General features: G+C 38.9%; 1 protein-coding gene across 6 annotated transcripts in view; it reads left to right on the top strand.

The window, feature by feature from the left end:
* Positions 1–24,489, top strand: part of OSBPL9 (oxysterol binding protein like 9) — a 59,557-nt gene that overhangs the window by 10,555 nt on the left and 24,513 nt on the right. For 3 of the 6 annotated variants that reach the window (XR_010432829.1, XM_064665246.1, XM_064665249.1), the window contains exons 3-5: positions 2,739–2,817; positions 14,642–14,718; positions 24,284–24,379. Coding sequence is in view for 4 of the 6 variants with exons in the window: in XM_064665246.1 (XP_064521316.1) it covers positions 2,739–2,817; positions 14,642–14,718; positions 24,284–24,379 (252 nt within the window). In the remaining 2 variants the exon portion in view is untranslated. Of the gene's footprint in view, positions 1–2,738; positions 2,818–14,641; positions 14,719–16,942; positions 17,068–19,341; positions 19,366–24,283; positions 24,380–24,489 lie in introns of those variants that run through there. The other 3 variants (XM_064665248.1, XM_064665247.1, XM_064665250.1) reach the window with 2 other exon arrangements.

Genomic DNA, 24,489 nt, shown 5'->3' with positions numbered 1-24,489 from the left:
TCTGAATATGTGTGGGGTTTGGGACTTTTTTTTATGAGGGAGGAAGGAATCTTTCTTTTTTCTGCTTTTGTACAGCAGCTTCTCTGGCAGATGACAGTGATACTGATAGCTGAACAGATGGGCTTTTGCAGTCTGAAATTCTATCAAAGAGGTTTTCTGTTTAGAGTAATTGTTGAGTTGTTACTGTAGGTGTGAACATAAACAAACATGTAATTTAAGCAATTTGGCTAAAATACTTCCTTTTCTCTTAAGTGGATTTTTAAAAGCTTGTTCCTCACCTTTTTGCTCTTGAAACACATATCATAGGCCTGAAGCTTCATCTTCAAATTCTGTTGACTGTCATAGTGTACTTAGAAAGATGCATTTATAGAGTGTCATCTGCACTATGCTTAAGTCCTAAAGTTTTCTGGAATATACACTTAAACTTGCACTCTAGTTTTTTTTGTTCCTGTTGTCTGCACAACAGCAGAAGCATCTTCTGTGCTTTTGGCTCAGACCCTTTGCCTCAGTGTGGCAGCTGCAGTGTGTGCCCTTCATGCAGGTTTGTGCTGAGGTCACAGGCCGTGGAGAGCTCTCCTTGCTCCTCAGTTTTCTCCCACACTAAGGATGGGGCAGGACTTGGCTGTCCTAGTCTATGTTTAGCCTTACATTAGTTTTACCTGTATTCTCTGGGGAGAATATCTTGGTCGTGTTCTTGGTGTCTCACTTACAGATTTTTGATATCTTTAGCCTGGAGAAAAGGAGGCTCAGGGGGGACCTTCCCTGAAAGGATGTTGTGGCCAGATGAGGGTCAGTCTCTTCTGCCAGGTAACAAGTGACAGGATGAGAGGAAATGGCCTCAAGAGGAGGATTATATTGGCTATTAGGGAAAATTTCTTCATTGAAAGGGTGATCAGCCATTGGAACAGGCTGCCCAGGGAAGTAATGGAATCACCATCCCTGGAAGTGTTCAAAAGATGTGTTGGTGTGGCACTCGCTGATATAATTTAGAGGTGAACATGGTGCTGCTGGTTAATGGTTGGACTTGATGATCTTACAGCTCTTTTCCAACCTCAACCATTCTATAATTCTATGATACAACTGTTGAGGAAAATTATATTATACAACTTGCAGTGATCTTCAGATTTATTGCGTAGCAAAACATGTACTTAAAGTGCCAGACATTTTTTTTGGTATTGTTATGTTTAATAAAACCCAGATGATTCTATCAAAATGAATCTAACCCATCATGTCATGTCACTGGCACACTGCATGGTTGCCAGATAGTCTCTGAATGTAATGGCTGGTGGTTGTTACGTCCTAGCACTAAAAATATTCAGAATTATACTGGCTTGGGTACACTTTTTTTAGGGGCCTCTTTTATAGTGAACACAGAGCTGTCCATGAAAAGCCTGTATGGAAGATACTCTTGGAGAAGTTAATTGGTACATTTTTGGCCGTGGAGGGAAGAAATAAAGTAGTTTGGAGCTATCCTTTCCTGCTATATAACCTTGGATTACATATGATTGGAGCTGTTTTTAAATAGAACCTGTTCCTGCCACTCTGTCTTGTGGGGCCTGTGGTAGTCCCAGCCATGCATGAGCTGGTCCTGTTGGCCACAGTCCTCATGTAGAGGCTCTGAGGAATGTGTGTGGGTAAGATTGACTCAGATCCCTCTGTCCCCAAGTCTGGATCAAAAGAATCCTTAGATTTTGGCCAGCCTGGTGATACCTGACCCCTGCTCTGCAGCTGCTGTGTGATACCTGGCCGAGTGAAATGAAGCACTGCTTGGAATTGACTGACAGGTGCTGGTAGTACTGTTACTCACTGTTTACTCTGAGACTAAGGGCAGAATTTACCCTTTCAATATGGGCACCTTCCAGTGATGGCTGGCTGTTTTGTGGGAGGGGGAAGGATACAACAGATCCTGATGCTCTGTCTCCTGGAGAACAAGAGAAACTGAGTAAACCCACGGGTGATTTTTGAATTAAATTTTATAATTTATTGGAATTGTCAGAGGCCTGGAATGGTTCTTTCTTCAGTGTTATCTTCTCTTGGGTGAAACTGTTATTTATTAAATGTTGGGGGTGGGGGTGGGAATGAAAATGTGGTTAGATTTGTAAATAGCTAAGCACAGATGGCCTTTAACTCTGTAATTTATTTGCATTTCCTTCTAATAATTCATGAAGAATTAGAAGACAAAGCTAGTTGATTTTGATATATCCTGATTACTTACTGTTAATATTTACTTAGGGACTGAAAATTAGATCATGCAGTGTACCAGTGACATGACATGATGGACCAAATTCATTCTGCTAGAATGATTTATTTTTTATTACAGAGTGGTAGATAAAATCAGGTCAAGAGCTTCTTTTTGTAGAGTATCTATGAATTATTATTTTTATACATGGAAAGTATATATAAAATATTGTTCCTCACTCTTCTTTAAAATGTAAATTGAAATGTAGTAGAGAGCTGCTGCAGCATAAAACCACCTCCATTACAAAAGTAAAAGATGCATATTATTATCCAGAAAATCAGCTTTACGACCCTTTACTGTTTTTTTTCTGCAACTAAAATTTTATTATCTTAAAGAACTGACTGCATCCTCTGACTAAACAGAGAATCTTTCCGCTCTTTACTGTCTTCGGTTCGCTTCTAATTTGTCAAAGCTTTTTAAATTCCAGTGGTGTAGTGATAGAGTGTGTGCTGCTGATGTCACTGCTTGCCTTATCAGGATTGTGTTCTTTGTTTCACAGGGAGCTGTGATTGGTATAGACGATGAGGACGACAGCACCTTCACAATAACTGTTGATCAGAAAACCTTCCATTTTCAGGGTGAGCTGAAAGAAGAGATTGTTGTTTTTTTTTTTCTTATAATAGATTCCACTTGCATTTGATGGATGATTTTAAATGTTTGGCAACAGAACAGCATGAATGAGCACACTGAGAACATTCTGGATCCAGGGGTGCTGCAGGTTAGGCAGGGATTTACATCTGCAGTGGATACATATGTGCTAGAAAGAGACTGTAGCTCTGGCAGGATTTAGAGATTAATAATGTAAAGAATAAATCACTCAAGGGGAGAAAGTAATGTGCTTCTGATTATGGGTTTCGCTTGCAAAACATTTCTGATCTTCGTTATCAAGATACAATTATGCATTTCTGTATGAAGAGAATCAAGACTGGTCTGAAGGTTGCAATTTGTATCCAAATAGAACTTAATGCTCGCTTACGAGGAGACTAGAGGCAACATTTGGCTTAACGGTGGAGCTTTGCTTCAAGATTTACCAGCTTGCATTCATTTCATCTACATTTCTGTGTCTTGTCTGCCAGTCACCATTTCTCTGCTATTATCCTTTTATTCACATTTCCTAACACCAATGCCATCTGCCACTGCTATGTTTCGTCATTGCATGCTATGGCTCACCGGTAGAAAGGGTAAGGTCCTGTATAATTGTTATGTACTCCTTAAATTATTGTATCTGCAGCAGTAGGGCAAAATATTGTGCTAATATTGACTAGAGAACTTCTGCCTTCTGAATGTTAAAATCCTGGGGAAGTGTGATGAAAATATTTTGCAACTAACATTTGTTAGTCCTTTTTGCTTTTCCTCTAAAATGTAGTGACTAAATCATTTAATTGCTTTGCATGGAGCAGAAAATTGTAAATATCCAAGAAGCACATTTGCATTTAAACAGTCATATTAAATATATATATATAAATTGAATCAATTCTATAACTTGGGTTGTACTGTATATATTTTTAAATCAGTGCTTTGCAAATGGGAGTTGTCATTAATACTGTTGTTTTTGTGAGACTGTTTCTAATGATAAATATTAATTGTACACCATATTGTCACTGGCTTCTGTATTCCTTGTGCTACAGTTCTTCCTAAATGCTGCTGCTGTCTGGCTTTTCACTGCATTAAGCCTCATAAACATACCTTCATAATGCTGAGCTCACAGTAATACTTCAATCTACTGTTCCCAAGGATAGCTGATAAAATGCAAGCTAATTGCTAATGCAGTAATGGAATGCTGTACTAGTGCAGTCTTTCAGTACTGTGAAGCTAAATACTGCTGAATATTTGTGAACTTGATACAGGTAAATCTAGAAATCTCTCCTCTTTAGTTACTAAGATAGACCTTTTTTAATACATCTCGTTTGTTTTATGCTATATTCTCCTTTGGGTGATCAGATGTCTTAAAACTGATAGTATATGATACAAGTAATGTTCTACTCTCAATAATATTGATAATTTTTGAACACCAGTTTTGTCACATAACATCTTGTGCTTTATAATCTCAATTTCTCTGCATTTCCTAGGATCTGTGTATGCTCTTTTAATGTACAGCTAAGATCTTGTACACTGTTTTCTGTATTATGCTTTTTCTGTTAGCATATTATGAAGGTAACGTTGCTGATATCCAGGAAATTGTAATGCTACAAGCAAAGTGTTAATATATGTGGTTTTATTGTAAAAAATGTAAAAAGACAGGTAAGATATTAGTGTTGAGATATTTCAGTGTAAAAAAGCTCAGCAGAACTATATCTGTAGTTCTTACAGCCACTCTAAATGTATTCTCACCTCATGCAACCCTTATGTCATATTTATACAAAACATTTTTTCATTATATTAAATTAATTCAGTGTTACACAGACTTATATAGGATAGATTCTGGGAATAATTCAAGAAAACATACAATATTCCTAACAATTTCTTTCTGAGATTTTTTATACCTGATCCAGATAGAACATTTCTTCTGCAGGATAGTCATAGCTATAAATACATTCACCCTTTACAAAAGAAGTCTTCAACAAGAGAAGACTGCTGCAGAAATGGCAACTTTTTTAAAGATACAGTCACTTCTTTCCTCCTTACTGCCTCCTTCATTCTCAAAGTCAGCCAGGGATCCAAACAACCTGGAGCCTCCCTGGGAAAAAACCAGAACTTTAAAAACCCACGATTTCAAAGATTTGCTGATCTGTATCTAAGTTAGGGTCCCATCTGCAGTGGAACGGTTTTTCTTTCAGGCTCCAAAAGAAAACTATTTACATTCACTCAGACTTTGAGTACTGATTGGTAAAATTTTGCTGGCAGGCAGTGATAGAATTTGAATTTGGGAAAAGAAGGAAAACCTTAGTACTGGATTAATTGATTATATCTTAATGTGCACATCTGACTTAACACTCTAGAGATGTAAGTAATGAGGTGAAGGGCAAATAAGTCATTTAAAGTGTCTGATCAACTTCTCACATGGATGTTGATCCCATATGTGTATGTGTGTAACTGAATTTTCAAAGTGCTAAATCTCCAGCATCTCCCACTAAGATTTGCTTGTCACTGGATAATGATAAATTTTGAGTCTTGCTCGTGTATAGTTCATATTTTATTGCTGCCTGTGAGAGTCTTCCTCTCTTCTGTTCTCAACTGTGCTTCCTAGTGGCCACCCCTGTACTGAACATTAGTAAAAATTAAGAACTTTTTATTACAAATACGGTGTAGGTTTTGAATGATGACTGGGTACATCCCAAATGGGATCCATATATTTATTACCTAGTTATAAAGGAAAAAAGTGAATTGAATAGATATAGGCAGTAAAACAAACAGCATGTTTTGGTTTTACTGTCAGCTTAACTTTAGCTCTGCCAGAGTGCCCAGCAGATTTTTTCCCCCTTTATGTTATTGTTATGGACAGCTGTATTGATACCTGTACACACTGGAGGGTGAGTGGAGGCAGAATGACCTCAGAAATTTTAAAAGGTATTTAAAAGTTATGTATTTTATCTCCCGATTGGTCCTCCTTTGGTCATGCTCTATATCCAGTTTCATGGTTTGCTTGTAAGGCTTCTGAATTAGGCAGATCTCAAAGCATTCCCTTGTTGGTTTGTTCAGTTAGATGCAAAAATCCATTCAAGTTGCTATAAGATATTTGGGATAATGCTCTTAGTTTAATTTACCTTCCTGTCAGAAACTCTTTCTTGATAATATATTTTTCCTTGCTGTAGTACATGTTCCATAACCTTCAAACACTGTGGGGAGTTTGTTTGGTTTTGTTTTTCTTTTAACATCTTCATATCATCACCAGACTATAAGCTCTTTCCATTTGGAAATTCAGCTCTTCTCTCCTTCCTATCACTTAGCTGTTCCTTCTGCTCACTGGGATGCTTGTGGCTTAAATTCAAGAGTGGGAACATGATGTTCAAGAGAGTCCAGCAAGGTTATTGTTGTATTTCTTCCTGATGTTTGATTTGCTGTCTAACCTGAAGCCATAATAGCTTTTATTTGGACTGAAATCCTGCACTAAATGCACATTGTGTGCAGGAAAAAGGAATTCAGATTTTTTAACTCCTACCTGAAAAACCCAGCTCTTATTTTTACAGCCTGCAGTACAGTTCCTTGGAAGGCAAATCAGTTTTGTCTCCTGCTTTGTGTAATAAAGGATTGAAAGATTGGAAGCAGTCCAGTGCATTGATCTGAGATGATTTTGCTTTAGCTTTTGTCTTTCCTTTCCTATGCCTGCCACAAAAGTATCTGAGAAATGAAGCATGAATGTTGCTGTGCAACTTATTCTCCTGTTACATGAAAGCTGTCAGCTGCTAAAGGTAGATTTCACCTTCTTTCCCATCCTTCCCTAGTTTTTAGCTTGATTTATGTCTGCCTACCATCCCAGCTGAGGAAAAAGGGAGATATGCACAGCAAGAGGCCTTAATGTTACAAAAGCAGGGAATTTTTGTTAATGTGGGAGACAGTTATTATTAAGGATATACTGAGGTCCACAAAGGGTTTAGTTGCTGAGCTGTATCAGAATTTGAGATTTTAAGTATTTGTATTAAGTATCAAAATTAATTATAGTGGTTCTATACCTGTGTTTCCCCACTACTTGGGAAAATAGTCAATATTTATAGTCTTCTACAAAACCTTGACATTGTCCACTAAATAGATGACAGGAAACTGGTTGCCCTTGTGGTATGAAGAGACACTTTAGTGTATCACATTACCCAATTTAAATAATGATTCATAAATTGCAACCTTTTCCCAAAAAAGGTTTTGAGAACTTTTTAATCTGATATTAAATGCCTACATTGCAAAAAAATGCCTAGTGAGAGATTTTGGTGTGAAATCCTGGTCTGTGCTGGTTTCCTCAGTGATGTTTAGTGCTGTGACTGCATCGTTTGTCCTAAGCTAATGTTTGCAGGGTCTTTTAGGGTTCTGGTGATGCTGCAACAGTGAATTCCCCTATGCTATGCTCAACTGTGCTTTTATATTGCAGAGGAGGATGAGCAGCTATGCTGAGTAAAGCTTCCAGTCTTCTCTTCATACATGTAACACCAGAGCTGAGCTACCTGTCCTCCTCCTTTTACCTGACCAGGTCTGGGCTGCACAAAGTTCTGGGCCTCATCTCATCCTCCACTGACTGGCAATACTGCAAAACTAGAGCTTTTGCAGTGATTTTTCTGTCCTTCCCTCTCTCTTCCATCTACCCTCTTTTTGCTATTGATGTATTACACTGATAATTTGAGCAGTTGGAACTTGTGACCAGAGCACAGAGAGCAGTGCATGGTTGTGCTTTTCCTGCTTCACACAACTCCTTCTTGCACCTGCAGCATCCTGTATTATAATTGTCTATACTCATCCCTAGAGTTTCCCACTTTTAATGGGACTCTCTGCACTCAGTTGTTGTCATACATAAACACTTCTTGGGTTTCCATTTCTTGAGGTTGAAGTTGCAGATTTCAAAATGTATGTTAAACTTCAGAGTAGCAAAGAAATAATACCTTGAAACAGTGTCTGTGTGAGGCATCCATTTGTTTTCTCTTTTCCTTCCTCTGGAAGAAAGAGTATATTTATTGCTTGTTACTTTTGGCATCAGTATGAGTCTGTTATCTCAATTGTATCTATTGGCAACTGTTTTGGAAGGAGAGAAATGGTTAGAAAAGGTCTCACTCTAAGGAGGGGAGGGATTAAACACTCATTTCCTTCCGTGTTAACATGACATTCCAAGTAGCAATAAACTTGAGTTTAACCTGTTAAATTGAGAGCTATTTATTGGCTAAGAAAATGGCTATATTTTTCTTTTTCTATTTCTATTTCAATTTTTTTAGTTCAAACCAAAATATGGTTTCTACCTCACATTAGTAGCTTTTGAGCTCTATCAATGTGATCTGCAATGGAAGAAATTCTTTACTGTGAGGGTGGTAGGCACTGGAACTTGTTGCCCAGAGAAACTGTGGCTGCCTCATCCCTGGAATGTTCAAGGCCAGGTTGGACAGGGCTCTGAGCAACCTGGGATAGTGGAAGGTGTCCCTGCCCGTGGCAGGGGGGTTGGAATGATATGATCTTTAAGGTCCCTTCCAACCCAGGCCATTCTGTGGTTCTGTGATTGATTTTAAATGCAAACATACCTTAAAAGCCATTTTCACTGAATATACCATATGAAATATTATTTAGTGTTACTATTATTAATATTTAAATATTATTCTCTAGTGAAAAAACAGATACTTGCAGATTGTCCTACGTTGAGAATTGTTTAATTACAAAATTACACATTGTGCATGAATTTCCAGAGAGAACTAATAGCAACTTGACTGTGTATTTCCTTTGTCACACAAAAGGTATGTAAACATACCTTTCCACCCAAAGGTACATTTATGGGTTGATTATAAAGCTTACTAAAAAATCTTTTGAGCTTAGGTAACAGTGAAAGAGCAGTTCAGTTGGTTTCTTGAGATCACAGATTAATCTTACTAATGCGTTGTACACGGGAGACCTTTGGATGCTTTTATTTTGGGCAAGTCTAATGACATCGTGTCTTGTGGCTCCACAGGAGTCTTCTGTAGGGACAGGGAGATCAGGCCAGTCAGACACCTGCAGAACAAAAGGAGGTTGATTTATAGGTGTGGGTGGAGAATGGCATCAGGAGGAGAATAATGCTTGTGACAACTCCAAAACTGTGATATAGAGGAAATAAGGTTCAACTTACTGACAGATGTGGGAGCTGCATGTGTTAGAAGGGTATTTGTAAGCAATGAAACTAGTGTTTTGGTAGGCTTGTATGAAGTGCTGCTTCATCTTGCATGTTTTTCTATGGTTCGAAAGCCCTTTCAGTGACTTTAAAAAGCAATTTATTTAGTCATGGAACAGTCCTTTGATGTGTGACTTTTCCACCTCATTGAGCACTACTGATAAAATCTCCCACCAATGAGACTGGTGGCAAAAATCCTATTGATCTCAATATAGTCAGAATTTCATCTCTATCATCTGGTTATTTGTGTGTAAAGATACTACATTAGTTCTGCACTTGGCTGAGAAAATAGAGGAATTTTGCATACAAATCAGTGGAAGTTTTTTCAGAATGAAGGCTGCATAATTGACTCTATTGACTCTGTGGGTGTAATAGACTTTTCTTACTGAGTTCTGCCTGTAAGTAGGTCACAGTGAATGAAAATAAAATATGCATTTCATTTTTTGACAGTGTGATGTATTTGTAAGTAATCTAGTGATTTTTTTTTTACTAGTTCTTGAGGTTTTTCTTTCATCCTAATGCCCATGTAGATGAACACAAAAAAAAAAGCACCAGTATGCTGGTTCTGAGGTGATATGTTTTGTGTATTCTGTCTTCCAAGTACTGCTGTGCATGACCTAGAAATGCTGGTGGGAAATGCTGTATCGTGGAGCAGTCATTTAACTTGTTTTTATCTAATCTTTGGATGCCATCAAAGCTTAGGCTGGAAAAAGTAATCTGTTTTATGCTGTACTTTAACATTTGGTATACGTTATATAAACACATATAATCTCTACACAACAAAGTAAATATTATAGGAACTCCAAATTACAAAATTTATTCTCTATTTGGGAAATTAATAGAGGCAGAGAGCATTTAACGTAGTTGCATTTCATTTGCCTTCTTATCCTCATAGAATAGAACCTTTTACAATCCCTGCCATATCTGACATGGCAGTTTGGGAAAATCAGAGATAAAGGGCTATTTTGTAAAACAAAAGGGAGTTTTAAAGCACAATTTTTTCTGAATTGCAGAAATTCCTCAGTAGAAGCAGTGATTCTTGGTTTTAGTATTTTTTTTCACTCTGTGATTTTCTCTTTGGTCAAATAATTGCTTTTCTTTCTTTGTAACACCTCTAGGAAACAGTTTGGATTTTTTTTAGTATAAAATGGATGTTAAAATATCTTTCAAATAAGCTCAACCAGACAGATCACAAAAAAAGGCACATCTTTAAAAATATTGTTATCAAACTCACTGTAATGCTATGACATGCTTTTCAAGTGTCTTTCACTGAATTAGTTATAAATAGGACTGTGATCATGTTAAGTACCCCGTGGTTGTCTCTGATGTGCCTGAGATGTCACAGTAAATTATACAGGTGCCTTTCAAAGGATGCACCACAGACACAGAGGAGTGAGGGGTTAAGCATATGGAACAAACTGTAATCTAGCTCATAAATACTAATTCTATTGAAAAAAAAAAAGTAAAAATAGCTTAACTGACCTAATCACAGTAAATTTGCAACGTTTCAGCCACTAATGATTCCAGTCCCTTGCATATAGCAGTGATTATGCAGCTCTGTGTGGATTTAGCTTGTTCCACATGCAAATGTTCACTGTTAAATTGCAGTAAAAACTGAATTAATAATTCTGGCACTTAAAAAAGAGAAAAGCACAGGGAGTGCTAGTGTCCTCTCAACTGCAGATATAGCATTGCTATTTTTGTGGATAGTTGATGCCCTAGTACAACTTGAATTTCAGCTGACCAGGTAACTCTTGCATTAACCCCTGAGACTAAGAACCACAATGAATATTCATGTAGTGCAGTGGGCTCCTTTGTTTAATTTCTAATTAGCATTAAAAACATTAATCACTTATAAACAGCTGAACTAGCACTTATATGTTTTTAAGTGCTAGCTATTTCCTCACATAGATGTCTCAGTGTTTCTTATTTGTCTTTTGTCATACTCTTATTCTAGAGTCAGCCTGGGGAAAAGCAACTTGTTTCTCTCTCTTGCCCCCTGCCCTTCTCTTTCTAGAAGTTTTGTGCCAGGAGGGACCAGATATCATTCCTCCAGTTTTTAATGAGCACAGATACTAGTGTAATTGTTTTGAGTAGATAATAATTGGCTTATCCCAAATATGTTCTTGTCCCCTACCTGCTGAAGAAAGCCTCCAGCATTTGCAGATGCAGAGTGGATATTTTGTTGTGTGCAGCACTAATTTTTACCTGAAAATATATTAGAGCTTTTTCTTTGGCCAAAGTTGCCTTCTTTAAATGAAAACCAGCTTGCATATCTAGCTTTCCCTACAGATGGGTGGATAATGATCTCTGACCATTGTGTGTAGATTTTTCCCATAAATTGTTTCTGAGTGTGTTGGCTAATCTCTTTTTTGAATGTCCATTGATTTTTTTTTTTTCACCAGTGATCTTTTGGCAGCTGTTCAGTTCTAAATTGCTTTTACCATTAGGGAGCTTTTACTTGCACCTAATCTCACAGCAGCCATTTTGATTAGATTTAATATAACTTTTCTTGCAGCTCGCTTTACTAAAAACTGCATCCTACTGTTTTCTCCGTGGTTTCTTAAAAGATTCTATGGAGGAGAGCCAGGAGGATCTGCTGTTGATGATAGATGGTCTGAAAGTTAATCCAGTGTTCTGCACAGAGAGTGCTTAAAAGGTTCTGATGCTGTGTGTTTTCTGTGCAGTAAGCAGTCTTCTTGTGGCAGTGTTCCTGGATTTATCGTGGCCTGAGTAGCAGGATTGATGAGATTCATGTTGTTCTCCCTAAGGATTGATCATGCTATGCCAGAGGTTTGCAATGTCTAGTACATGAGGAAAAAATACAGCTTTTCTCCTTCTGCTGAGCCCTGGTAGAAAGAGCTATAAAGGGGTCATTAGAGGAATAGAAGCTTCAAAAATGTAGTTTATTTATGAGCATGGGAAAGTCAGTTCCGTGTTCGAGCCGTAGGGATTGGTTGGTTTGTAGGTTTCCCCTGGTGCTGTGAGGCCTCTCTGTTCTGCTGCGGGTTCAGATACAAGTCATGATGTGATAACCTTTATTAATGGGCTACTGTATATTGAGATTAGTATTTAGCTAATACAGTGACCTCTTTTTGCTGCCAGTATGGAAGATCACAGGAATTCTGCTGCAATACAAGGATTAATTCACTGGTCTGCAGCTTAATTGTTTCTTTTTTAGTTTCAATAATCATGGGAAAAAAACCTTTAACATGAGATTTTTGTAGCCTGTGAGTTACTTAGGAGCTCCTTGGTACCCCAGTTCTCCAGTAAGATTAAAAAAAAACAAACACAGAAAACCAGAAAAACAAACAGAAAACACAACCAAGAAACTTTACACACACTGAAATATGTTAACCACTGTCACACATCTCAAATACTGATAGATACAGTTAACTATATATGTTATATATGTATTAACTGGTATAAGATGCGTCAATTTAATTAATATGTCTGGCAGGACTAAGCAAAGGGGCCTGTTCTTGATTAGCAGAACCAAAGAAGCTAATAAGCATTAAAATTGATTCTAATTGACTAATTCAGTAATTGAAATTAAAGAGTAAGATATACTGTGCAAAAAGAGCAGGGTGTTTGTGTGTGCATGTGTGTACATAATGAGAAAAAAAATAAAAATTATAATTTGCACATTGTAGGATGTATTTGGGCTAATGCAGTCACTGGGCAAGGTTCACGGGGCCTCTGTCCCTCCCTCCTGTCTGCTTTCACTGCATTATACACTTGTCCTCAGCACCTACTTCAGCTTCTCAATTAAAGTACAGATCACTAGTGGGTAGAACCCCGTAAATTAGAAGTTATCTCTAGTGAGCTTTTGAGAGTATTACAGATGGCAAATCCAGCTTTTTAATACTTGCTGCAGTCCCTGCAGAAAAGTTATTCACCTGCTGTTCTAAGCAGCATTTAATTACTTTAACTTCTTCCTGCAGACTTCCTCTGTGCATCTGAAAGCACTTTGGGAAGCCACTTTCCTTTATGTCTAGTTTTAATTTGTGCAGGTTAATGGTATTGTTACCAGAATACCTGTGGCAATTGATCGTGCTTTACTATTTTAAAAGAACAATAAGTAGGGATTGACTTGTATCTGGGAAAACGTGTATTTTTAGGAAAAAAAAAAAAAACCTAGACAGGTTTCAAACTTTTACTTTGTATGTAATGGAAGTTTTGCCCCACTGCTTTGTGAGGCTACCTCATTGGTTAGGCTTGGACCAAATTTCTGTATTAAAAAGACATTCTTACCTATCTCTCACATACATTGTCAATTCTTTCCTGATGGTTTTGTTAACTTGGAATAATTAGTGTATATATACTGAAGTAAACACAATGCACTGTGTTTATCTTGATACTATTTTCTTTGGGGAGCGTAGAAAAATCTACATGTTTTGAAGACCTGTGGTCTCAAACCTATCCAGGTTTGAGCTGCAGATTCCAAAGAATAAAAGCAGTGGAAACATTAGAGTGAGAAAGGGAACATTGAAACAAAGCATTTTGAACTGGAGAGTACATTTCAGTATAACCTAAAAATATTTCCTCTGAACTCCTTAACAAATAAGTCTGATAGGAATCTCAGCCCTCTGATTCATAATAGGTGCTAGCTCACTTAAGCTTTCCTTGCTTTTAACAGGCTTCCTGTTTCTTTTAAATACCATTTGAATGAGGAACTAGAAACAATTGTCAATAAGTATTCTAAATCCATATATAGGCCAGTTTGTTTACAGTCTGTTTAATGCCTGGGGAATTTTCTCTTCTTTCTTTACCTGGAGTCCACTGACTCTCTGCTCCTGTGTTTTTTAAACACTCTTAGAGCACAGCAAGGAACTCTTTCAAACTAGTGAAGTGAAGGTGGTGTGTCTGTACAGGAGGTAGGGGTGAAGAAAAGAGGTATCTGGGTAAAAAAAAAGTGATGATAGTCCTTAGTCTGTTTCGATCTGTTCTTCATCTTATCCTCCAGCTCCTCTTCTCTTTTGTGCCCCCAGTCCTGTAATCCCCCTTTAATCATCACTTAATATATTGCTTTCTTAATTATCACTGTCTGCAACTGAGAATCATAATACTCTTTTATATATATAATATATGCTGACTTGGGTTCTTAATTAAAACTGTCTGGTGGTCTATTGCAGAAGTATGAAAATGTTCTTTTGTGTGTTGTTAACATATAATTTAGGTTCTATTTGGTTTTAGAGTAGGATTGTCTTGAGTTTAAAAAATGTTTATTATATACTTCAGGTTATTCTTTGTGCTTCATTATTCACACTGGTGACCTGTTAGAGGTGTTTGCCCTGTCTAATGAATCCATACCTGAAAGGCTAACTTATTCTGAGTTACTGTGTCCACACTGAAGTAGAATTAATGGATAATCTATTACAGGTTGAACAGCTTCTTGTAAATATGAAAATTCAAAGAGGATTTAATGAATTAAGTGAGGACTGTCTGTGCAAACCCTCTTTGCTGTTACAGCCAGACAAGAGACAGAGCTGTAACCACTGAAGAATTTGTTGAACACAACAAACTGTGCCCTTGGCAACTTTCCATATTTAGTGTGGACATCAGATCTGTTTGTGTATGGCTTTTAGTATATAAGACTACATATAATTTATATCTTTTTGATACTTTTTCAGCTCGAGATGCAGATGAGAGGGAGAAGTGGATCCATGCTTTAGAGGACACCATTCTCCGCCATACCCTCCAGCTTCAGGCAAGTTTCACTTTCACTTTTGACTTGGTTTACTTTCTTTTTTTCAAAGCAATGAATGGCACAACTGCTAATATCAAACAAGTCCTATATAATATCTGCTTGTTCTATAGCCTGTACAATCAGATACAGTAAAACATCAGTTTGGGTATCTGAGATTAGGTTCAAGTCTGGTACTATTTTCTTGTCTTTCTATCATGAGAAGTTAGTATAAGACTTCCCTTTATTAACTCATAATATATACAGTTAGCATTAACTCATATTTTTTTAGGATTTATATTTGTAATAAGGTTCCAGACTTAGTGTTATACATGTAGTTTGGGTTTTTTGAGTAAAACTAGGAATTAGTCCTTTTTGGGTCGAGCCTGTTGTGTGCTTGTACGTCACCTAATTTTGAAATTAAAATGAGACAGCAGCACTGAACCTCTCTGGATGACAAGAATGGTAAATAAATAGCTTGTGTTTGAATCCAACTGTGTAAGCTGGATATCAGTAGTTTTCTGGTCCTAAGGACAGATGAGTTGCAATGGGGATGGTTCTTAGCACTAGTTATCTAGTTGTACAAGTTGGACTAGATGATCCTTGTGGGTCACTTCCAGCTCAGGATATTCTATGGTTCTATGATCTAAGATCAGTTTCTGGAAATGTTCTAGACCTGGACATGTCTATAGGACTTGCTAAACATTTATTTTTGCCCTGGAGAGAAACCCAAACTCTCATGAAAGAGATTTTCTCATACTTGGTTTGTACCACAAAGGTGTCTGATGACAGTGTAGGAATCTTAAAGCAGGTATGCACTATTTGTGTTCAATAAAGGTTTGGGGTGCTTTTGGAATATGACAAGAGAATTAGATCTCTTAACATTTGACCCTGTGTGAAGAAATACATAGTAAAATGCCCTAATATCACATAAAGATAGATTTAGATGACATTTGCCCAGTGTAAAGAGTTGGAACAAACCTGAATTTGTCCTGTCCAACTTTAGGCACTTGTGCAGTCCCAGTCAACTTGCCTGTTAAAGAGTAGGTTTCCACCTTTTTTGATTTATAAAAGACCACTATAAATTTTCTACTGGATAGCAGATCCCCGGATAAGAATTCCTGTTTGACAATCAGCTTTGTATCCCTAGTAACGTGCCATGGGTATTTTAGAAGTAATCTCTCCATCTGGACACAGTAGCTGACCAGGGACCAAAGAACCCCGGACTGCAGTGGGTGTGAAGAGAGAGATTATCTAGGGAACAACATGTGGAGGTAGAAGAGCTGAGCCCCTTCCCAAGGGATGCCTCTTTCCCTGTCCTTAGTTTAGAAAGTGAATACCACGAGTGGTTTAGGGTCTAAAATGAAGTAAAAGGAATCTGTGCCATTTCCTCCACCAGAAGATTTTTTATGGCTTGGAGGTACAGAGCACAGGAATGAAACACTGGAGTACAGGTTGGTTTTATCAAAATGTACACTTCTATGCTCTCTAGAAATGGTGAGTGTAGTTTTACTGGCAGAAATAGATTTCATGATTGTAACTAATAATGGAACTGTTTCCCATTACATAACTGTTGACATTCCTTGAGTTTTTCAAATGAGTAAAGCATATTCAGATAAAAAAGCCTAAGGCAGTAATTTATCTAGTAATGTTCGAGGGAATAATTAGAAATTCAGAACTGCTTACTAAGAAACATCTCCTCCTCTCTCGTAAATATGTTTACCATTGAATGTGGTATGTTGTGGGCCACTGCTGTGCGCTCACCACTCGTTTTCATGAACCTTCCTCATCGGTCACGTAACATTTCTGTTTCTGAGGCCCTTGTTTGTGTAGTAGCTGGAACAGCGTTCAGTTATACCCCCACTCGGGAACTTCCCAGGTTTGCCATCTCCACAGATGGCTGAGCAGGCACTGATTTAAGAATGAAATATATCCTTGCCAAACCTCATTCTTTTACTGGTTAGGGAGAGGGGTCTCCATTGCTGTGGGAGGTGCCGGTGGGACGTGCAGGCGGAGCGAACAGGGGCCGAAGTTTCGGGGGGTGGCTGCTGGGCCGAGCGCGGGGCAAACCCAGGCACAGCCCCCGCAGTGCCTCCAGGGCCGGCGTGGCCCTGCTGGGCTCTGCCAGCGCCCGCTGCCCCTCCCTCGCTTTGCTCCGCGGGGCCGGGCCGCCCCCTCGCCAATCTCCGGCCGCCTTGTTCGTGACGCGCGGCGGGGCCGCGGCCGGGGGGTCCTGCCCTTCCCCTCCCTGCCCTTCGCATCCCGCCCCTTCCCGGCCCGCTGGAGGCGGCGCAGCGGGGCCCGGCGGGCGGGCGGCCCCGCTCCTGAGCTCGGCTCCGCTCCCCGCGCGTCGCCCACCGAGGGATGGCCGGTGTGAGTAGGGGCGGCCGGGCACGGGCACGGGCGGAGGCGGGCGCCGGGGCTGCGGGAGCCCCCCGGGGCACACCCTGCTCGGGGCAGCCCCTCGGCGCCTCCCGGGCGGGCGAGCGAGCGCCCGCCCCTCTGGCCGCGGCGGCTTCGGGACCGGGAGCGCGGAGCCCCCGGGATGGCGGGACCGGGAGCAGCGAGCGCCGGCGGGTCCCGTGCGCCCGCAGGGATGCTCCCAGCCGGATACAGGAGCCCCGTGTACACAAACACGCCTTGCCCTCAATAGCGTTTAAACAAAACGGCGCTCGGTGTGCTTTCGCTTTCCTTTGGGCAAAAAAAGTCAAACGGCTTCTTTGGGGATTATTGGCTCAGCGGGATGGAGGGGTTTGAGTGCCGCGGCAGAGATTATTTTCTGTAAGGCCATTTTCTTGAATTCTTAGTTTCTGTCGCAAACAGAAAGACGTGATTGTCTGTCATACAAAACCTTTATGCATGTGGTTTTGTCCAAAATAATGTATCTTTTCTGAGTCTTTTTTTCCCGTATATTCGTGCTGCTTTCAGTCTGCCTGTTCTGGGATGAGAGTATTCAAGTTCGGAAAGTCAGACTTAAAAGTTGCTTTACATCTGAAATGTGAGAAACTGTACTGAAACCCAGGTGGTTCGTGTGTTGAGTCAACCAAATCAGGAAGGATTACGAGTTAATGCGAGGTGGAAAGGTGAAATGGTGTCTGCGTGTTCTCTAGTCTGATTAGTCTTGCTGATTTTATTTTTGCCTAAATGATCTACTGTGTTGTCCTTCAGGCTTTATAATATAAACACTTTTGAAACATGTAATAAAACACACTTCTTCTGCACCCCCTTTCTCCCCTGCTCCTCAAAGCCTAAACTAGCAAGAATGAGCTACAGGCAAGGAACTGAGTCATAAATACACAGAATGAATAAAGGGAACCAGGCTGCCCAGAGGGCTGACAATTAGTAGTGTTGTATCCAAAGGGAACAACAATAGGGAGGAAACATTTCAGATACGCTTGTAGCCTAATTTGGCTGAATTTTGAAACTAAAGTCTGTTGTTCTGCTCGCTTTGTTTTCGTATGTACTTATGGTAAAGCTATTGCGAAAAATACACATAGTTGTTCTAGTATGAGCTTTGTCTGATGAAAAGTCCTTGAACAGATGGTGCAATACTACTGGAAGTACCATTCTGAACCCACTAGTGGTTTTCCCCTTATCCCCCCCGGTTGTTGCTGCTGAGGCATTACCAGGCCAGTAGTTTTGCAGTGGCAGCACATCAGTTGCCTCATACCCCCAGAAGATAAGAGGGAGGGTGTTCATGGGGTGAAGGTATATTATAGCTTAGGTTTGTTGTTTGAGCAGAGGTGATAAGATATGTCAAATTTTCTTTAGTTCCTCAGCAGCATCTTATGTCAGCCAGCAGTCCCACTCAGACAGGACATGCTTCTAGTTGTCCTGTTTAGTGTAAATACCCTGCTTTCCTCACTGTCTTTCAAATGGCACCCTAGTGTTACAAGTACTTTTTGGTTCTGGAATTCTCCAGTGTGAAAACCCGTTGCAAGATAACTGGTGTCTTACAGGACCACAGTAACACAGTAACGTTCTTATTTGACCTACCCTAAACTATTTCAGCCTCTGACTGGACTCTGTACAGACAAAGGAATTGAAATTACTGTCAGTACAAAGGTGAGCAATTTCTTACCACTGTAAAAGTGAAAGGAATTAAATAAAAAATTAATTGCTCTGTAGCTCGACAGCTCCATAATTTAAATATGATGTTTACTTCCTCAATAGCAGACAGTAGGGTAAGAAAACTATTCTGAGAAGTGGATCTGTGATAGTTGCTGTGAAGAGTGATACAATGGCTTAAACACCAAGATACACCAGGGCTTCCCAACATGTGGGAGTTGGTACTCCTACTGTAAGCAGTCCTGTCTTACTTGTAGCAAAAAGGAAGAGGCAATGTAGCAAGAAGACCTGAATTTGGAACTGGATTTAGAACTAGCACAAATTAAAACTACTTTTCCTGCTGCACTCCCTTTCCAAGTTTAGTTTTAACCTCAGTTAGTTTTCACATTGAGTTGCTTGTGTGGCACGGTAAGTGTTTATGCTGACTCGAAAGAAAGAGCAGAGTAAAGGTGAGAGTAAACAACAGGGGAACTGATTTGTTTTCCCTTCGTTTATGCTGGTGTCACGTGTTTGTGAAACTGTGTTGATAGTAGGGGATCACTTAGTATTACATTAACCAGGATTTTTATATGACCTTTCTAAAGCTGCAAACAAGAATGAAAGGTAGAGTAAAACTTTCTTATATGTTAAGTGTGTTGTTCTCTTAAGTATATTATATTGTTATTGCTTGGCTTTTTAATGCTGCTTCTACTGTGAGTCAAGAATTCTTGCAAAAAACTGAGAACATATTCTTTTAGATTAATAATATATCCTGTATAGATGTATTTCGAGTGCTGCTGGAAGGGCATAGTGTTGGCAGGCATGTTGCTATTTTCAGATTTTGCTAACAAAATAGCTGTTGATAGTGGATAAGCACCTCAGAACATATGCATTGTCTATGTTGATCATAGATCAATGAATAGATTATAGGTAAACAAAATGTAGTCTGGGATATACTTAGTATTTGTGAGGTTTCAGAATCGTGACCTATGCTTTAAAGACAGAATTTTACATCAGCGTGTAAATACTTCTGGTTTTTGAACTTTCTATTTTCCTAGGAGACCTGATAATATCTGTAACTACAGAGTGTTTGCCAAACATGTTGTGTTTTGCAACCCAGAATTTTTCTTATAAGAATTGCAGTATTCTGACTTCCTGGAAGGTTCATATGCTTTCCAGAACCCATATATTTGCTTTTAAACTTAAATCTTGAGACATTTACATTCTGAGCTTTAAATAGTGCTTAAAAATCTAGCAGAGGAAAAAGAATAGGGTTGTTTTTGCCACAAAAGTGCTCTTGTTTAGTGGCTTATGAGTAGTGGTCCTTACAGGCAATTTCCTACTTGACAAAATCAAAGATGCTGTAGACAGGGGATGTGTTTTTGATGAGATGTTTTCCTTCCATCCACAACATTCTTATTGACTTCTTTAAACTAACTTACATAAGAATTTTTAGTTGGACTTGGAATCCTAATTAGATGAAGAATGTAGCAGAAGTGTCTTCAAAAAGATAAGGAAGTCTGCTCTGTACAGCTTTCTCTCTTCCTCCCCCAGCAGAGCTATTATTGTAATGCTTTTATTCGAGAAATGTATTTGAATTTTTTTGGTATGCTTCTTCTAAGGATGATGCAATCTTTTCATCCTATCTGAGTTTTAAAGAACTGGTTTAAATTAGGCTGAATTACTTTCCAGCATGGACAAGTTTTGAATGCAAATGCATTAGTGGTATGTGTGACTCCTAATTTGGTGGACAAGGAAACAACATGTAAACTCCCTTAATGCTGGCAGTTCTCTTGTGAAAATAAGGCTCATAATATGTATTTTCAATTGTGCTACTTTGTTGTTGCCCTCTTGTTTACCCCTTCCAAAAAAAGGGTTGTGTTTGAAGGGACTAATTTGGCAGGACTGTTAGCATGAGAATTGTGTACTCAACCCCAGACCATCACGTAAACCCTTTCCTAGGATGACCCTCCTGTCTACTTGCCCAGCATTACTAGGGATCCCACAGATTCCCTGGGAGACCTCTAACTGGGATCTAACCCAATGTGCTGCTGGGCCCCACTTCCTCCTGCCTACCTGCAAACACTGGGATTGAGATGTGCCCTGTAGAGTCTGGTCCTTAAGTTTTGATATGTCCTGAAAGGGAGGGACATTCCAGAAGTTGTAGGAGGAAAGAAGGGATGAGGGAGAGAATGCTATGATACCTTTTTCTCTTTTAACCAGTTGTTAACAATAGGGGGTTCTTAATGGGGAGGAGTCAGACACCAAACACCTTGTTTGGGAGGTGGTGGGCAGATGAGAAGTTTTTTAGATCACTTGCTTCTGCAACTGTTTTGTCTGGTAATTGTTAATTCTTTAAAACTTACATGGACAGAGTCATTATTGGAGGGAAATAAATTGTACTTACCAATAAATGTAGTTATTCAATGGAAAAACAAGTTATATTACTTCAGATAGGTACTGACAGCAAGATAGAATCAGTGTATTTCTGAAGATCTAAAATAGTCTGGGTTCCTATTCTCTTCCATAATTTGAATTTTAGAATGACAGCATGACTTCAGCTGGAGAAGACCTCTGGAAGTCACCTGTTCCAAACACCCTTCTCCTTGTGAGACAAACTTGTACATTAGATCAGGTTGTCAAGGGTCAAATCCAGCTGAGTTTTGAACTCTGCCCTCCAGGAGTTGAAAGTTCAACAATATCTGCAGGCAGCCTGTTTCGTAAATAGGTGAGCAGCATATAATAGGGTTTCTCATAAAAATTTGATTGCTGGTTCACATGTAAAATTCCTAATTTAAATGTTTAACAAGCTGTTAAATGCCATTCCATTGACTCTGCTCACCCATTTCTTTTGAAGCCTCATTTCCTTCATGGCAGGGAAGAAGAGAAAGGCTCTCCTTTTTACTTATACCGTGTCTTTGGGTAACCATATAATCAAGAAATAAGGATTTGTTATGCAAATCTGCACTTTGTATATCTGCTCTGTCTAACTTACTGCTAGGTTTGAAATACTGATTGATTTTGTTTGCTATTTATGGAGGGGATTTTCTGTGCTATTGCTTTAACTTTCCAATTATCATTTGGTTTTCAATTTTAAGTGAGAACTTAAAATTATTAACCTAATCTCATATAACAAAGACTAATGAATGTGCTCACTAGGTTATCAAATTTCATCTAAACAAACCAAGAGTAAACTAGTGAAGTGCTACAGCTTTAAGTATCTTTGCTGCTTTTCAGAATTATTTTCATGTTTCATCTCTCTCCTCTGTCAGCTTGACACTATACTTGATTTTATGGCTTTCTCTTTATGTTGAGTGCAGTTTTAACTTTCTAATAGAACTTTTTAGGTTACAGTTTTCACTCTGCTTGATGTGGATGTGTGCTCAGTTGTAACACTGAATGTTTTGATCAGCTTTTCCCATATTGCTAAGAGCCTGAAATTTAAGAATGGCGTTTTATCTTTAAACCACCACTAAAAATACCAGATAGTTACATATCAGTAGTCAAAGAGTGATCACTGAAATAAAAATCAGCATTTCGATGCAGCATCCAGGTAACATGCACCATAAACTATGTTTCTGTGTATAGTATCTTCAGCAGAAATTTTCTATATAGTTCGTGTGGGTTTGGTATGTGAAACCTGACCTCCCGAATTTTTAACTGAGCTTGTTAAGACCATTTGCTGAACTGGTGGGGTTGGCTGTACAGACAATTCCATTTTCAGCAAGAAAATAGAAGACTAATTTCATATTCATGTAGTTTCAGTGTAATTTAAACTTGACTAGTTTGAGAGAGTGTCAAAAGTTGCTTGGTTGAGAGGACTTTCCCTTCTGCCTATTAGAACTTTTTTTGGCAACTCGTTATACTGAGTGCTTTCTGGTTTTTCTTAATTTCTAGTCATTAACAAAACAGTTGCTTTCTTTTCCTCTCTTCTCCTCCCTCTTCCTTGTTTCAAAACACTGTTCCTAAATTTGTTCTGTGTGGACTGTATTATATGGGGTTAAGTGTATTTTCTTCATGCTGGTTTACAAACAAAATGGATCGATTTACTCATGTAGAGCTGTTGTCAAGGTCTGGGTATTAGTCTGCAGCACAGTTTAAGATTTGGCCAGTGAGTAAAGAATGTGTTTTCCAGTTGGTTTATGTTTTAGGCTGTGTGTGATACCATGCACACAGCTGGATGGAGGAAGAGCAAATAACTCCTCTACTGCACACGAGTGCTGGCACCTCTAGAGAGCCATAAATAAAGCCCTTAATATGATGGCCTGATATCATACAAAAATTAAAGAAACTGTCTGTTCTGACAGAGCAAACAATGCCAAACAAAACGCTGTGCTAATATGGAATTTTAAAAATACAGATTGCCCATCATCCGCACACGAAATATTTTTTCCCCACTGGCTGATCTTTACATGTTCAGACTCCTGATGTTCTCAGCAGTCAAAGCAGCACAGTTCATGTTTCATAAGAGTTTGAATGGAAGTTGTCACGTTTGAGATCAGTGTGAGTACTGTGCAAGGATTTAGGCTAGTAGGAAAATTGTCACTGCTGTGATGTTTCTGTTATAACTAGTGTTTGCTTCTTTATCCTTCATGGATTTTTTTTCCTCCTGTATATGTTTATCTTACAGTGTACAATTTTTTTCAAGCTGGGTGTGCTTCAGTATTTGTTTTGCAGTTCCATTTGCATTAAAGGTATTATATAAATAAACCTTTAGTGTGTTTACTTAGTATATGTGCATGAAAGCAGAAGTAATCCATTTCGAGAATCCTCTCTTTTCTTTCCTCTAATTAAAGATGTGGTAACCCAGTGGGAATTTGTTTGGGTCTTTAAGTATACGGTGTATCAATTTAAAGGTAGGGATTATATGCAGAAGTGTGCTCTGAGTTTAATGTTATTGGGAGAAAAAAATTTCCAAGCAAGAAAATATAACAGTAATCATTCTTGTGGCACTGATACTTTGTCCTTGGCAGTGTATGTGCAACAGAATCTCGGAATCCAAATACAGTGATAAGGATGCAAATCATTACAGCTGTAAAGGAACTAGGGCAGCCAGGACTAACAACTTTGAACTTTATGGCTCAAAGGTGGGTCCATGTTTAAGAAGAGATTTAGCAGTGCTTAGCTAAAAGCTGTGAGTTGAGCAATACTGTCTGAAGTGTGAAAAGTGGGTATGGTTTGGGCTTTCCTAACTAAAATGTATAGGAATCATAAGACAATCTTCAGAAAAACTTGAACTCTCCTATATATTTTACAAAGAAACTTTAATCAGTGTAATTTAAGAGGATTTGTTCAATCATAAGTAATGAAATACTCTGGCATGTGGTGATTATACCCCCATTGAAAATGTGGAGCAATTTACTGCTACTGCAAATAGAAGCCGGATCTGTTCAGCTGTTTGCTTGTGTCTGCACGTGGCAGGAGGAGAGGCAAGGCAACATTTTCTCAGTCAGATGGCAGGCAAAACCATATTGTTGTTAAGTTTTTCCTCCTCCTAAATGCTAATTAAATATTTGATTTTTGTTTATTTATTTATTTCCAGGGTGTGGATTCAGGATTTGTTCCCAGTGTTCATGATTTTGACAAGAAGCTTACGGAGGCTGATGCTTATTTACAGATCTTGATAGACCAGTTGAAGGTATGGTGACAAACTGGTGTATTTACTGTGTTGGGGGTCTGCTTGCCAGGGTGGTTTCAAGGTCAGGTTGAAAGGAAGCTCAACAAAGACAGTCAGTCATGTTTTGTGCT

The sequence above is a fragment of the Pseudopipra pipra genome, chromosome 9 (assembly GCF_036250125.1).
Source record: "Pseudopipra pipra isolate bDixPip1 chromosome 9, bDixPip1.hap1, whole genome shotgun sequence".
Classification (NCBI taxonomy): domain Eukaryota; kingdom Metazoa; phylum Chordata; class Aves; order Passeriformes; family Pipridae; genus Pseudopipra; species Pseudopipra pipra.
This window is presented reverse-complemented; position numbering and strand designations above follow the sequence as displayed.